This window comes from Diplodia corticola (assembly GCF_001883845.1).
Source record: "Diplodia corticola strain CBS 112549 chromosome Unknown scaffold66, whole genome shotgun sequence".
NCBI classification, from domain to species: Eukaryota; Fungi; Ascomycota; class Dothideomycetes; order Botryosphaeriales; family Botryosphaeriaceae; genus Diplodia; species Diplodia corticola.
Genome location: NW_017971545.1, coordinates 17,484 through 30,892, shown reverse-complemented (window position 1 = coordinate 30,892; position 13,409 = coordinate 17,484). Strand labels below are relative to the sequence as shown.

The following is a 13,409-nucleotide window of genomic DNA, read 5'->3' as shown; positions in this document are numbered from 1 at the left end:
CCAAGATCCTTCGTGCTCAGAAAGCATCCTTGGACCCCTAATCCCCGCTACTGCAACTGCACGCAAGCCGCCTGCATCCCGCATCAGCAGCAGGCAACCACCAACCACGTCCAGACCCCGACCCGCGTTCCCGCGCGCAGGACGCCAACGCCCAGCTTACCCTAGCGTTGCAGTAGAGCCTGACAACCACCACCGCCGCCACCACCTCCGCGGAACTGTTCTCCCCCACCCACTGACAGGCGAGAGAAACCACCCACCACCCAAGCCGCCGGGATAGGCCCCCCGGCGCCCCGCGCCCCGACTGAACGGGACGCCAGGCGAGCTGCCCATCTGGTTCTCGTACCCTTCCCGCACCCACACCGAACAATTTTTTTTCTTTTCTTTTTTTGATGCACGTCGTATCTCTCTTCAGCCGCGTGCGCGCCATCTTAGGTACATACAGCTCGGGCCTTCCCTTTGACGAATTCCCTCTCTTGGTATCCAATCGCCGCGCGAGGCGGCGGACCGTCCTCGTCTGCGGCCTTGTTTTATTCCCACCTCTATCCCCGTCCGCGTCTCTGCGGCGAAAAAAACAAACCCCCCCACACACGCACACACGCGGTCGCCAAGGCTTTTACTCTGGTCGGCATAGCTGTCACCTCGACGTGCGGTATAGCACATCCTACGGACCACACTACACGCACACTGACACACATCAAATCAAAGCCGCAGCCCTGCCATCCTAACCCAAAGCGGGCAAACGCGCGGGGGGGTTGGGCTGAAGAGAAAGTAGGCAGTAGTAGTAAAAGAAGGGGGCGGCGGGTCGGGAGGAAGGAAAAAAAAGGGACGTACCTAGGTGACCCCTTTCCGTCGGCCCCCAGCTCGTCCCTTCGATCCCACGAACACAAGCGTCGGCAACCAAAGAGACCCTTCTCCCCCTCTAAAAAAAAAAGAAAAAGGAAATCCGCACTACTACTACTGCATCCCCGTGATTCGTCGCACGTCGGCCCGGTGTTTGCCGCCACCTACTTCCTGCTAATAACTGCTAAACCCACCACCTACCCGGACCTAACCCCCCTAAGCGGTTTTCATCGACCGACGGGGCCGGCCGGTCAGACAGTAGGTAGACAGAGAGATTGGTGGCAGACCAAACGGACGGCACGACGACTGATGAGCGCGATAAACTTTCGGCGTGAAAAAAAAAAAAAGATGCCCTGCATGCATGCATGCATGCTCTCTGCTAGCTCTTACTTGCAGATAAACCTCACAGCCAGATTATATTGCATGCCGGAGAAGTACGCGAGACTTTTGCAGAGAAAACGTGGTTGCATTGTTGTTATTTCCGCCGCCGTCGTGGCTATTGTCCTGCAAGCGAGAGCGAGCGGCGAGTGATGAGCAAAAGGACAGAAAATGGGAACAGCCGAGTGTCGACGGACGACGGCCGGCCGGCCGCCCCCAATGGGCAACCTCGTTCCCAAAATTGCCCACGACCGTGCGTACGGGTGAGCGCGCGCGCCCTGCCTTCGCATCTCCCGCCTCAGAAATAAATATTAATGAACGATTGGAAAAAAAAAAGTGGTCATCACGATCCTTCGACCCGTGTGTCGGGTCGGCTTTATTGTCGGCTTTGTTGCTTCGGTCTTTTTATCTTTCCTGTTTTTTTTTGTCAGGTTGTTTCCAGCAGTAAAGTCAGGCCGCCACCAACGGCCGCACGCACGCATGGGATGCATGATGCGACGCGTGTTAAAATAAGAAACAAAGGGCAGGGACGAGGGCGCGGGCCAGGCGGCGACGAGCAAACACCGAGAGACCCTCCGAGAGTGCGTGCGAAAATGAAGACAGAGAAGTGGTCCGCTGAAGGAGGAGCAATAACAAAACTGGTGCGTGTCTGGTGAGTCGCACGTGTCGCCATGGAAAACGCCGGGTCCCAGCCTGCGACGACGTCACGAGTTCATTGTTTGCAGCGACATGATTCGGTTGGGGCTGACCGGCTCAGGGGGAGGATGAGACATGAGAGCACTTTGAACGTGTGCACACTGCTGCTTGTGATACGCATTCTCTATCTGCTGCGTCCTCTCCTTTGTCTTTTCTAGACGAACTTGCAGGGTGTGTGGGCGAGCTCTAAGGCGACATGCAGATCAAGTCAGGTGATCTATAACCGTCAACGCCAGAAGGAAACAAGGGATAACCAAAACATGGAACATGTGAAACAAGGGAGAAATCGAACACGGGCGAAAGAAAATGTACAGCGGAGAATAATAGAAAGATGAAATCGAAGATCGAGAGATGCCCAGTTGCTAATTGTTGATGCAGATCCATCCGTAGTTTGCGCCTTGTAATCTTCCATATGTGATGAATCCCAACCGTATATGTATATGCATGCTTGCGTTGAACGTGTAGCCGTGATCTGCGTGGATCGATGCAGTTAAGCAGATGTACGCCGCGAGGACGGGAGAACGCCGAAGTCAGATGATCCAAAATTTGTCCAGGAAAAGGGAACGTGTATCCACAAGTCCGGCCGCGAAATTAAGTACCGAGAGATGGTCCAGACCGGGGTTACGATGCAGAATGCGGCAACTCGAGGTTGGACCGTTGCAGCGCGAGGTTGAGCTCCTGCTGGGTAAACGATTGACCAAGGGCGCTGCTGCTGTTCGTGGTCCCCGTCTGAGACCGCGAGCTGGTCGAAGGGTCGGAGCCGGAGCACTGCTCAGAGCGCAATGCAACCGACGATAGGCGCGTGCTTTCACGTGTGCGCTGGCCAAGGCCGACTGATGATTGCGAGAGTCTCAGCTTCAGAAATCCGCGGCAGGAGAGGATCCGTCAACACTCTCGGAGCTTGAGCGCGACGTACCGTTGCTAACATCTCCAGCGTCGTTGATGTCTTCGATGACCTGCCTGCGCGGGCCGTTCATGCTCTTCCGGCTCGTCAGGCTGTTTCTCCGGCTGGGGTAGCGGCTGCCCATGGGCGAGTACATGCTCTGGTCGCTCCGCCTGCGCCATGCCTTCTCGAAGTTGAACGACTCGAGCTTCTCCTTGTGCTCTTTCGCCACCGGCCTACGGTACTTGGGCATGGGAAGCGGCTCTCCTGGCTGGTACCAGACCGAGCTGTCGCTTTTGGAGTTGTTCTTGGACAGCGTCGACGAGGCCGACGACGACTTGGACGACGAGTTGCGGCCCAAGGCACGCTTGACGCGCTCACGGAAAGCCATGGTCGAGCGACGGAAAGGGAGGAAAGAGCGTAGGGGGAGCGGAGCGAAAGTGAGGCGGGCGCAGAGGCTGCAGATCGGGTCCGGCGCCCGTCAGGTGAGGATGGCACACGGGAGGCGGCGGCGGCGTTGAGAGCAACGGCGGAGGGGCGTGGGCGGCTCAGCGGCGGGCGCGCATCGAGTGGAGTTGGGTCGGATGGACGTTTTCGGCAGAGCGTGGGCTCGTCTGGGGTCGGGAGGGGAGAGAGTGGGAGAAGTTGGGGCTGGCGAGTCGTTAGATGTCATCGGGAGGGACGGGTGCGCCGGGAGGCACGGCGTCTGGGCGCGGCGAGCGAAAATCCATCGGGTCTGGAAGGCCAAGCCGCGCGGAGTGGCTGCGGCTCGATTGCGGCTGCAAATGCGCGATGCTTGTTCGCTGGAAGCTGCCGCCGCGAACCTGGAACCAGCTCTTTGCCGACGGGGCCCTGGTGATGGTGGTGAGACTCGGCTGGAGGAGGGGAGAGCCCGCGGCACACGTCTTATTGGCATGCGAGTCACACATGCACCTGCAGCAGCCGCGACCGCGCCCTGACCGATGCTCCCCCGAGCGCCGCCGCGCCCTCCGCACCGCCGGCCGCCCGCACGAGCAGTGCAGCTGTGCAGCGCGTCTGCGACCAGGAGAGCTGCTGCGCCGGTGGCTGGGCTGGAGGGCCTGGCGGGCGCGGACGGAGCGGTGGGCGGCGTCTGGACCCGCGGCGCTCGGCGCTCGGCGATCTGGATCTGCGCAGGCTTTGGGGGCGGGCACGCGGGCTGGAGGGCTGCGCGGCGACAAACCTGCCGCCTCGGGCCCGGTGGCGGTGCGCTGCCCCCCGCCACACTGTGGGGAATCCACGCCGATGATCGCGGCGCGCTCGACTGCGTCATGGGCGTAACGAAAGCCTGCATCGTGCCCTCTAGCTCCACTCGACGCGCCTGCATCTGGAGAAGCACGGCAGCCGCGTCGCCCGTCGTGCATGCCCTCGCTGTTCGCACGCCAGATGCAGTATGGCGTGCGCCCTGATCGAGCCATGACGCAGCGGCGTGCCTGCCGCATGAGGTCACTTTCAGCTCAGCCCTCACTTGTTCAAAGACCCCTCCGCAGCCGCTCCATCGTTGTCCTCTGCGCGCTCGTGTCTGCTCGAGATCTCATCAATCGCATCCTGTCCGACTTCCGAAAGCCCCTTCACCATGGACAAACTCAAGGACATCTTGTATGCCAAGTCCGCCCCGCTGCGCACCACCCGCGACACCCCTGCTCCGATCGCCTGCCTGTGCTGACCCTGTCTATAGCTCGCCCGGCCACAAGCAGGACGCTGACATGCTCTACGGCTCTCAGCAGTCTGCCGATCCGTCTTCCCGCACTTCCAAGGACGGCAGGCTTTCCGCCGAGGGCAGCCAGTCTGGCCGCTCCAAAGATAACACCACCGAAGCCGCCTCATCAGGACTCCCCAGGTTTGTCTTCAGCCCCACTTTCGTCGCATTGTGGCAGCTTCTCTGACGTGATGTCTGGCAGCGTAAGCTCCACCAAGGGCCACGGTAGAAGTGATACAATGGACCTGCGCGAAGCCGCCTCCACTGCGCCAGGTACTGCAGCCGATAGGGGCCAAGGTTTCGCGACGGAATCGTCGGGCCCCGGTGATTCCCGGTACGGAAGGGAGGAGTCAGCTGCCGCAGCAACAAGCTCGCTACCGGATCGAACCACTGGTGGCGTTCACTCTACCCCTGCGACCGAGAGTGAAACTAGCCACAGACAACACAATCTGTACGTTTCCCCCCAGCCGAACTCGCTAGAGCTGTTTGAAACTGTCATAGTACCATTTGGTTTGTCAGTATTGACCGTTACTGCAGGCACCCCGGAGGTGTCAATTATGCGGAGCAGCGTTACGACAGCAGCGCGGCTCACAACCCAACACCAACGCGATTCTCCACTAGCAGCGGACTGGAACCTGTCGGAGGCGTGTCTCGCAGTTCAGAGCACGGCCAGGGCATCGTGGGCGCTCAGCCAACCACAGGTAATCTCCGACCATCCGAATTCGCCAGCAGGGACGACATTTCTGTAGCGAGTATCAGATCTGGCGTCATTGGCGACACTCCCCATGCCAAAGAGCTAACTGATTCCGACCTGCCAACAGCCAAGACCGATCACACCTCGAGCGCGGGTCGTGGTGTTGGTCCAGGCGCTGCTGTCGCCGCCGCCGGCACGGCTGCGGCGCTGGGCTCCAACACGGAGAGGAGCTCCGACACTGATCGTTCATTTCCACTCTCCGGAGGCACTTACACCGATACTTCTGGAGCACGGAATGACTACACAAGCCCTAACGAGCCCTCTGCCATTGGAAGTGCTTCTGAGACATCTACCACTGGCATGACCCATGGAACCCATGGATCTGAAGAAGCCCGTAGGGCAGCCGCGGCAGCCGCAGGTTCTACTCCTTTTGACATGCACAAACACCAAGGAAATTATCACGAGTACCAAGGTCCCAATACCGACGCCACCAAAAGCGGACCTACATTCAGTCCTGGCCCGCATGCCACTGAGGCGGGTAACATGCTAGATCCTAGCCTGACCAGCTCCAGAATGCCAGGAGCTTATCCTGATTCAGCTTCTGCAACTCCGGCCACCGAAGAACCGCCAAGCACTACCACTGGACCTTCATCCCACGGGCACCACTATGGACGTGATGCAGCTATTGCTGGGGCCGGGGCTGCTACAGCTGGGGGCTTGTATGAGGGGCGCTCCAGAGGAACTACCGAATCTGACCCAGCAAGGGAAGCGGACGCAACTCACCGTGACTCTACTCAAGACCATGGGCGTGACCCAGCTACTGCTGGTGCTAAGGCTGCCGCAGCTGGAAGCCTGTATGAAGGGCGTCCCCAGGACAATACTGGCATGTATCCGCCAGTGGAAGGGGACAGAAATCTTCAGATCTCCTCTCAGGATTACGGAAGGGATCCTGCTACAGCTGGGGCCACCGCGGCGGCGGCCAGAAGCCCGCACGGAGCACAGTCTCAGACCGCCAGTGATGCGCCAGGCCAGGAACATCACTACGGACGCGATGCCGCCATTGCGGGAGCTGGTGCTACGGCTGCTGCGGGTCTTTACGAGACACGCAGAAAGGGGTCCACGGATACAGATCCAGCGACCTTGACGCATGGCCCTCACAAGAGTAACGTGGCGAACATTCTGGATCCACGAGTTCTTCCCGATCCCAACAAGATGAAAGGTCACCAAGCCCAGTCTACCGAGACGGATCCTGCCTCGAGGACTGTTGGTCCTCATTCCAGCAACATTGCTAACGTAGTGGATCCAAGAGTCTTACCCCAGCCGGAAAAGATGAAGCAGCACACGACAGTCGGCCCCCATCAGTCTGATACCCTTAACCGTATGGACCGAAAAGTCGACTCCGACCCCTCCAGTGAGGCGAATCAGCACCACTACGGACGCGATGCTGCCATTGCGGGCGGTCTTGGTGCAGGTGCAGCCGGTGCTTATGCGGCCTCCCAACATCAACATGAGAAGAACCCATACACGTCTCAGGCAGTAGACCCAAGGATCCACAGCAGCGCAGCTGGGGCAGATGCACCTGCCAGGTCATCCTCGACTAAGGGAGGTTGGTTCGCAGGCCCAGCGGGCTCCGCTGTTGACGCAAACAAGAATGCGCCCACAACGTCCACGGGTACGACAGTCTCTTCTGCAGCCCAACCCGGTCAGCAGCACCACTACGGACGTGATGCTGCCATGGCTGGTGGTGCTGGTCTGGCAGGTGCCGGTATCGCTCATCAGTATGGCGAGCACAAGTCTGACCGTGCCGCTCCGGACCATGTGCCTGGTACTACTAGCACTTCGGGGCCTTATTCCTCGACCAACACTCAGCCAACCAGCTCTATCCCTCGAGCAACCCAGCAACCACAGACTACCTCCACAACTCAGCCCACGAGCCAACATCACTACGGACGTGATGCCGCCTTGGCGGGTGGTGCTGGAGCGGCAGGTCTCGGGGTTCATGAGCATCAAAAGCGAGAGGCTGAGAAAGCGGAGCGGCAACAACCCTACAGCTCTGCTGATCCTACGAGGGACCCCGCCAGTTCCGAGCAGAAGCATCACTATGGCAGAGACGCTGCGGTTGCGGGCACCGCCGGTGCGGCAGGTGCCGGTGCTGCGCATGAGTTCAGCAAACATGATGCTGAGAAGGCTGAGAAGGAGCATCTCAAGGAACAAAAAGAATTCGAGAAGGAGCAAGAGAAGGAGGCGAAAAAGCATCAGAAAGAATTGGACAAGGAGCAGGCAAAGGACGACAAGAAGTACCAGAAGGAGTTGGCGAAGGATGAGAAGAAGCACGAAAAGGAGCTTCAGCATGAAGAGAAGAAGCATGAGAAGGAGCTTGAGAAGGAAGAAAAGAAGAAGCACCATGGTGGTATCTTCGGCTTCCTCCATCGTGACAAAGACAAGGATGAGGATAAGTCGTCCGACGATGAGGATAAGCGCCATCGACATGAAGTTGAGGCTGGTGCCGTTGCGGCTGGCGGTGCTGGTGCTGCTGCCTATGAGCACGAGGAAGGGAAGCACGAGCGCAATAGGCTCCACAAGGACCCGCCTGCGGACTACGTAAGGGGTCATGGTGGAGAGCACTATGGCACCGACGGCCGCATTGGAGAAGCCGGCGCGGTTTCCGGCACTCAGTAAGTTTATTCCGCTGGCATATCTGCAAGTTGAAGCTTACTAACGGATTGAAGTGAAACCCGTCCCGGCGAGTACGGCACCGCAAGGCCTGGAGATCAAGAGGGCATCGTCATCGAACCGCACACCGGCCTACCAATGAACGTTGGCAAGTACGGCTCCGGCGCTGGTGGTACCGATGGCAACGAGACCATTGGGGGCTTCCATAGCCACGGTGCTGGTTCGGGCGTTTCTGGGTCCAATGTCGCTTCTCAAGGCAGTGCTCATGGCGGCAACATTGGTCCTGATTGGGACAACATCAAGAAAGCCAACACGCCTTACTAAACACGATAGCTGAGTGGGGGGTGACAGAAATTGTGGGGAATGGTCGGGTAGTACTTACGGCTGCTTTGATACCATGGTGACGACTTTTGCTTTGAGTATGGCTTTTCGAATATTGGTATTTAATGCAGACATTTAGTGATACTGGAAACGAGCAACAATGAAATAATGCACCTCTTGTTAGCATGGAATGAACGAGCGTCACGAGAAGGAAACGAGTGCGAGTTGATGAGGTTTTGTCGTGCCTCTAAATCCTACGTCTATTCGGATTGTCTACGTCACTGTCATCAAGACCCAATTCTTCCCCTCCCCCTTTTCTTTTCCAACACCATGCGCCTTGGATTCCTAACAACCATCATCATCATCATCATCACCACCACCACGACCCCCATCAAACCTCCCCCTCCACCTCCCCCACCCACCCAACCCACTCCTCCACCTGCCCCTCCCCCTCCTTCCCCTCCTCCCCCCCCCTCGGACCACGCCACTCCCCCCTCCCCCCCGCCCACGCCGCACACACCCCCACGACCCTCACCACGCGCTCGACGTCCTCCCTCGGCACGCCCAGCCTCCGCAGCCCGCGCAGGTGCCACAGCGCGGGCGCCTTGAGCCCCTGGGCGACGATGGCGCTGGCGGTGACGAGGCTCGTCTCGAGCGCCGAGAGCACGGCGTGGTCCGACAGGAAGAGGCCGTAGATGACCGACTCCTCGAGCCAGCGGAAGTCGGCCTCGTGCGAGGACCAGGTGGCGGCGATGGCGGGGAGGTGGTGCAGGTAGAGGCGGTGGAGGTGGGCGGCGCCGCGGGCGGAGAGGGGGGAGGAGGGGGCGAGGGAGAGGGGGAGAGATGGGGAGGTGGGGCAGGAGTAGCGCGGGGAGAGGGCGGATTGCGTGCCGAGGGGGTGGTGGTGGGAGGGCGAAGAGGCTGCTTCTTCTCTGGTGGGGCTGGGAGTGGGGGCGTTCCAGGCGCGGTTGTCAAAGGTGGAGGGGGCGTCGCGCGGGAAGAGGCCGGCGGCTTGCTCGGCGAGGCCGAGGGAGGAGACGGCGGTGATGACGAGCGGGATGCCGGTCAGGGTCCATTCTTTCAGGAGCATGTCGCGCAGGTGCAGCGAGATGGTGCGGGTTTCGGCGGGGGAGAGGGGGTGGGGTCGTGGGGTCGACGACGGGGCGGGGGTGCTGGAGGGTTGTTGTTGCGATTGCGATTGCGATGGGGTTGCCGGGGTTGCGGGGCTGGTGTCATTGTGGCCGGTGACGTGGAGGAAGAGCGGGCCGAGGAGGTTGGGGTGGCCGAGGGCGATGAGGGTGGATGCCGGTAGGATGTAGGCGGCGCTCTTAGGTATGGAAGCTGGGAGGATGGTGCGGACTTTGGATAGCAGGGCGGGCAGCGCTTGGGCAGATGGTGGTGGCATATTTCCTGTCCGATGGGCAGCCAACGGGGTGTTGTCAGATGCTTTGATGGAAGTGTGTCAATGGTGATGGTGAGTACAGATGGTGAGTCGGGTTGGAGGCCGGGTGTGATGACAGCGATGAGATGTTGTCATCTTACGCGTGCCCCACCTGCCGTGCTGAGATGACGTCGGAAGCCTGGAGAAATATGCCTGCCGGGTCACCATCGTTTCAAGCATCTTCATCGGCACCCGTGGCAGTGTGAAGAGCAAGAAGGGAGTAAGATGGGAATTGCGAAGTTGCAGACTCCAGGCTAGCGAAAATGATTGGCCGTGTGCGCTTGGGAGCCCAGACCGGAAGGTACGGCAGCCCGTCGATCTTGCCAGCCCGTTCCCCCACCCGTCTTCCCGCCCACCGCCTCCATCCAGCCTTCGTCCGACCCCATTCCCAAATTCGTCCTTGTACGCGACGCCCTCCGTGAGGCTTCTGATCAAGCGCAGAGTCTGCTAAGTCATGGCTTCTGGCGACGGCGCCTGACCCATCCCGGTGGCATCGAGCTGAGCCGCATCGCCCAGAAACACCATCAAGCCCTCATGCCACGAGTGAGAATCTCCTATACGCATTCTCGCGTAGGAAACACTGCTCTGGCCCACACAGCCACGCGAGGACCGGGTATTGAGGGCGGTGAAAGCCGGCGAGCGCGTGGTGCCGGCTTGGATCAGAGACTTGGTCTGGCCAGTGTTCGTGCCACCTTTCCCTATCGCGCCACTGCGGTCACTTGCTAGCCGAAACGTGGCGCAAGCGGAAAAAGGGCCCTTCCCGGGCAAGCTAGGTTGCCGCCCGGGTCCGGATGCGGGGAGACGCTGCTCCGCTGCAGCTACCGCGCTGACCAATGCCTTTCCACCGCCAGCCATGCGTCCAGACTCCTCTGCGGTTTCTTCCCGCTCAGCTGCAGCATCCACCGGGTACAATAGCACGCCGTCTCGCCGTTCTCGCATCGTCTTCCTCTGTTTGCTCCGGAAATGGCCTGGTCGTAGTGCAATTACCTTGCTGACCACTCCTCGTCCGGCATATTGGCCGTCGATCCTCACGCTCTACTTGCTAGCCTCCATCGCCAGCTCTCATCCGTCATCAACAGTCTCCCACAGTGCCAGCCCGATATCCGGAACCAAGGGGCTGCTGTCGCCTTCGCTGGCTGTCATGTGCAATAACCATCTGGCCTTATAGAACGCTAACGTACCCTCGCGCTGCTGGATGATCCTATCCGCAACGGAAATTTGGCCCGGAAGTAAACCCCATGTCTTCGCTCCTGCCTGTCAACGACTACCAGATCAATGACTCGCAAAAGCACCTTCGCGCCTCTTTGGTAATATGCTTAGCCGTTTCCGCTGTCTTTGTCCTTCTCAGAGTCCTGGCCAGGCTGCACATTCAGCGCCAGTTCGCCGTGGATGACTATCTCTTGGTGCTCGCACTAGTAAGTTCTTTCTACAGCTTCCATACCCGAACCGGCACACGCTCATGCTATACAGTGCTTAATGTCTGTCATCACTGGCTTTATGGTTCATGGCATTGAGACGGGAGGTTTCGGTCGGCCGACGGACGAGCTCCCCACCGAAGTCGTCCTGCGTGGCATCAAAGTGCGCTCTCCTGAAGCGTTGCAGCACTGAACACATCTGACCGCATTGCAGTTTCTCATACTCTCTCAAACCTGTTATATCCTGACCCTGCTCACCACGGGCCTGAGCATCGCACTCCTCCAGTTGCGCATCACGGGCAGAGCGCATACCATTTTCAACCGCCTTCATTATGTATCCATCGGTGCGAACGTCATTATGGCCACTTATGAGTTCTTCACATTACTCTTTCAGTGCTATCCGGTAGGTGTGCCGCTTGCCCTTCGCAATTCCCTCGTGGCAGAGAAGTACTGAGGCTTTCTGCAGGTTTACAAAGCCTGGACTCCTACAATGGCCGAAGGGACCTGTGCCGACAGACGCGGAATCACCACTAGTATTTACGTCTACTCAGCAGTGAATATTCTGCTGTTCTGGTACTACGCGTTTGCTCCTGCACCCTTGATCTGGAAGCTCCAAATCAAGCCGGCTGTTAAGTTGTCTTCTATCTTCGTCTTGGGGGTCGGTGTTCTGTAAGTGGAGCCTTGGTCTTTTGGGAGCCATGACTAAGTATTTTCAGGGCAAGCATTGCGACCATCATCCGGATGAGATATCTCGTCGGTTTCTCCAAATCCACCAACACGCTACGTAAGCTACGAGGGTCTTCTCCCCTTAGAAGCTCGTCAAGCTGACCCGAGTCCGTGGATCCAGAGGTCTTCGCTCCCATTGCATTGTTGTGCTGGATTGAGCTATGCCTGGCCATCTGTGCAGCCTCGATATCTTCGTTCCGTCCGCTCCTACGCCTCATCCCGTGGTGCGGGACGCACGTAGAAGACAGTGCGCCCCACCGAGTCGACCCCGCGGCCAATGGAAAGAAGAAGTTACGGCGTGGCTACACTTTCCAATTGTCGGAGATCGATTCAATGAGCATAAAGGAACAAGGGCTTCCCATCACCAAGCCGTGTGATGCTTGCACCATAAGCACTTCTGCAGTGGCCACACCAGCCACGCTGGACGACAGCGGCAGATTAAGCTACTTCGCGAGCATGTCGGAGCCAGTTGCGGATCGCGAGCATGAATGGCGACTACCGGATCTGGAGAGGGGGTCTTAGAGAAGGCCGGAGGCTCACGACTGTCATATTTGATGATACCCGATAGATGGATGCCGGAAATTCTGCACGATCGCCATGTGCATCGCGCCACGCAGACGTCATCCAAGCCTGTCATTAGCTTAATATGTCTAATTAGTCCATTTGGTATGATTCTATTGCTCCCACGTATGGCATAGCCTTGGATCCGAGAAGACCGCGGCTGACGACGACGTGTAGGCATGTGGCTTGAAAGAAGCCCAGCCACCGTGGTATTACCGCTTGCTTTTTGCCATCTCTACATCCAAGAACTACTACCGCATAGACATCATAGAGGACTCTGGGGTCGTGAGGCTCAGTAAATGGGACACTGACGCCTGATCCCGTGGCACGCGTCGGCTCCTAAAGTGTCAAACGTCATGACTCTTTCGTTCCACCCAGCATTCCCCACCTCAGCCGTGCGTACCTGCATCAATGATACGCACTAAGACCTTGCGATTGCAATCGCATCACACATCAATCGGATTCTCGCATCACTATTGCATCGGACTTCGCATGGGTCGGCAGTCTGGGCTGCAACTCGACGTCAACACGCAAACATAGTGCTTCCTGCGGGACTGTCGGTAGACCCAACGTGTTGAGCTTCCATTAGCATCTATGTGCAATTCCCCACGCGCTCGAGTTTCTAACGAGCGAGCCCTTTACATAAATCTCCCCACTGTTGCCGGCCTCATCATGTATATCCATCGCACAGCTATCAGCCTTTCAGGGACATATTCAGGCATTCCATACCGCCTCATTTTTCGGAATTATCCCGTAAGTGACCCTTCCACCCTCGGCCTGCCCTTGATCGAAAAGCGAAATCACCGTCGATCCCATCCCGTCTGCCACGCGGGTAAGCTTCAGGCGACGGTACGCTACTCTCCAGCCTTCCCACTCAAGTATCGGCAATTCTTCTACCAGACTCTCATCATGCGTTGTGGAGATGCGCTTTTCCTCAGCGGGGCAAAAACGTCATCAACTCCATGCAAAGGGTGCCGCATCGACGTCTACGATGGGGAGGAAATGGCATAGGCCTTCTGCAACAATGACTGTATCAGTGTGACCTCAATCGGCGATCGCGGGCC

At 58.5% G+C, this 13,409-nt stretch overlaps 4 protein-coding genes across 4 annotated transcripts; 2 read left to right on the top strand and 2 right to left on the bottom strand.

The window, feature by feature from the left end:
- Positions 1 to 2,535: 2,535 nt before the first annotated feature.
- Positions 2,536 to 3,188, bottom strand: BKCO1_6600010 (srsf protein kinase 1; the record flags this gene model as incomplete). The annotated part of the gene is made up of 2 exons (XM_020278267.1): positions 2,536 to 2,747; positions 2,831 to 3,188. The coding sequence occupies 2 exons, from the start codon at positions 3,186 to 3,188 to the stop codon at positions 2,536 to 2,538; spliced, it is 570 nt and encodes a 189-aa protein (XP_020126345.1).
- A 1,203-nt stretch (positions 3,189 to 4,391) lies between these two features.
- BKCO1_660009 (dehydrin-like protein 3) lies at positions 4,392 to 8,205 on the top strand (the record flags this gene model as incomplete). The annotated part of the gene is made up of 5 exons (XM_020278320.1): positions 4,392 to 4,414; positions 4,494 to 4,655; positions 4,717 to 4,965; positions 5,052 to 7,883; positions 7,938 to 8,205. 5 exons carry the CDS (start codon positions 4,392 to 4,394, stop codon positions 8,203 to 8,205), a joined length of 3,534 nt encoding a protein of 1,177 aa, XP_020126384.1.
- A 388-nt stretch (positions 8,206 to 8,593) lies between these two features.
- Positions 8,594 to 9,607, bottom strand: BKCO1_660008 (uncharacterized protein; the record flags this gene model as incomplete). Its single annotated transcript, XM_020278319.1, has 1 exon — positions 8,594 to 9,607. The coding sequence occupies one exon, from the start codon at positions 9,605 to 9,607 to the stop codon at positions 8,594 to 8,596; it is 1,014 nt and encodes a 337-aa protein (XP_020126383.1).
- Positions 9,608 to 10,881: 1,274 nt separating this feature from the next.
- BKCO1_660007 (integral membrane family protein) lies at positions 10,882 to 12,306 on the top strand (the record flags this gene model as incomplete). Its single annotated transcript, XM_020278318.1, has 6 exons — positions 10,882 to 11,058; positions 11,114 to 11,221; positions 11,273 to 11,461; positions 11,525 to 11,727; positions 11,775 to 11,842; positions 11,906 to 12,306. The coding sequence occupies 6 exons, from the start codon at positions 10,882 to 10,884 to the stop codon at positions 12,304 to 12,306; spliced, it is 1,146 nt and encodes a 381-aa protein (XP_020126386.1).
- Positions 12,307 to 13,409: the final 1,103 nt, after the last annotated feature.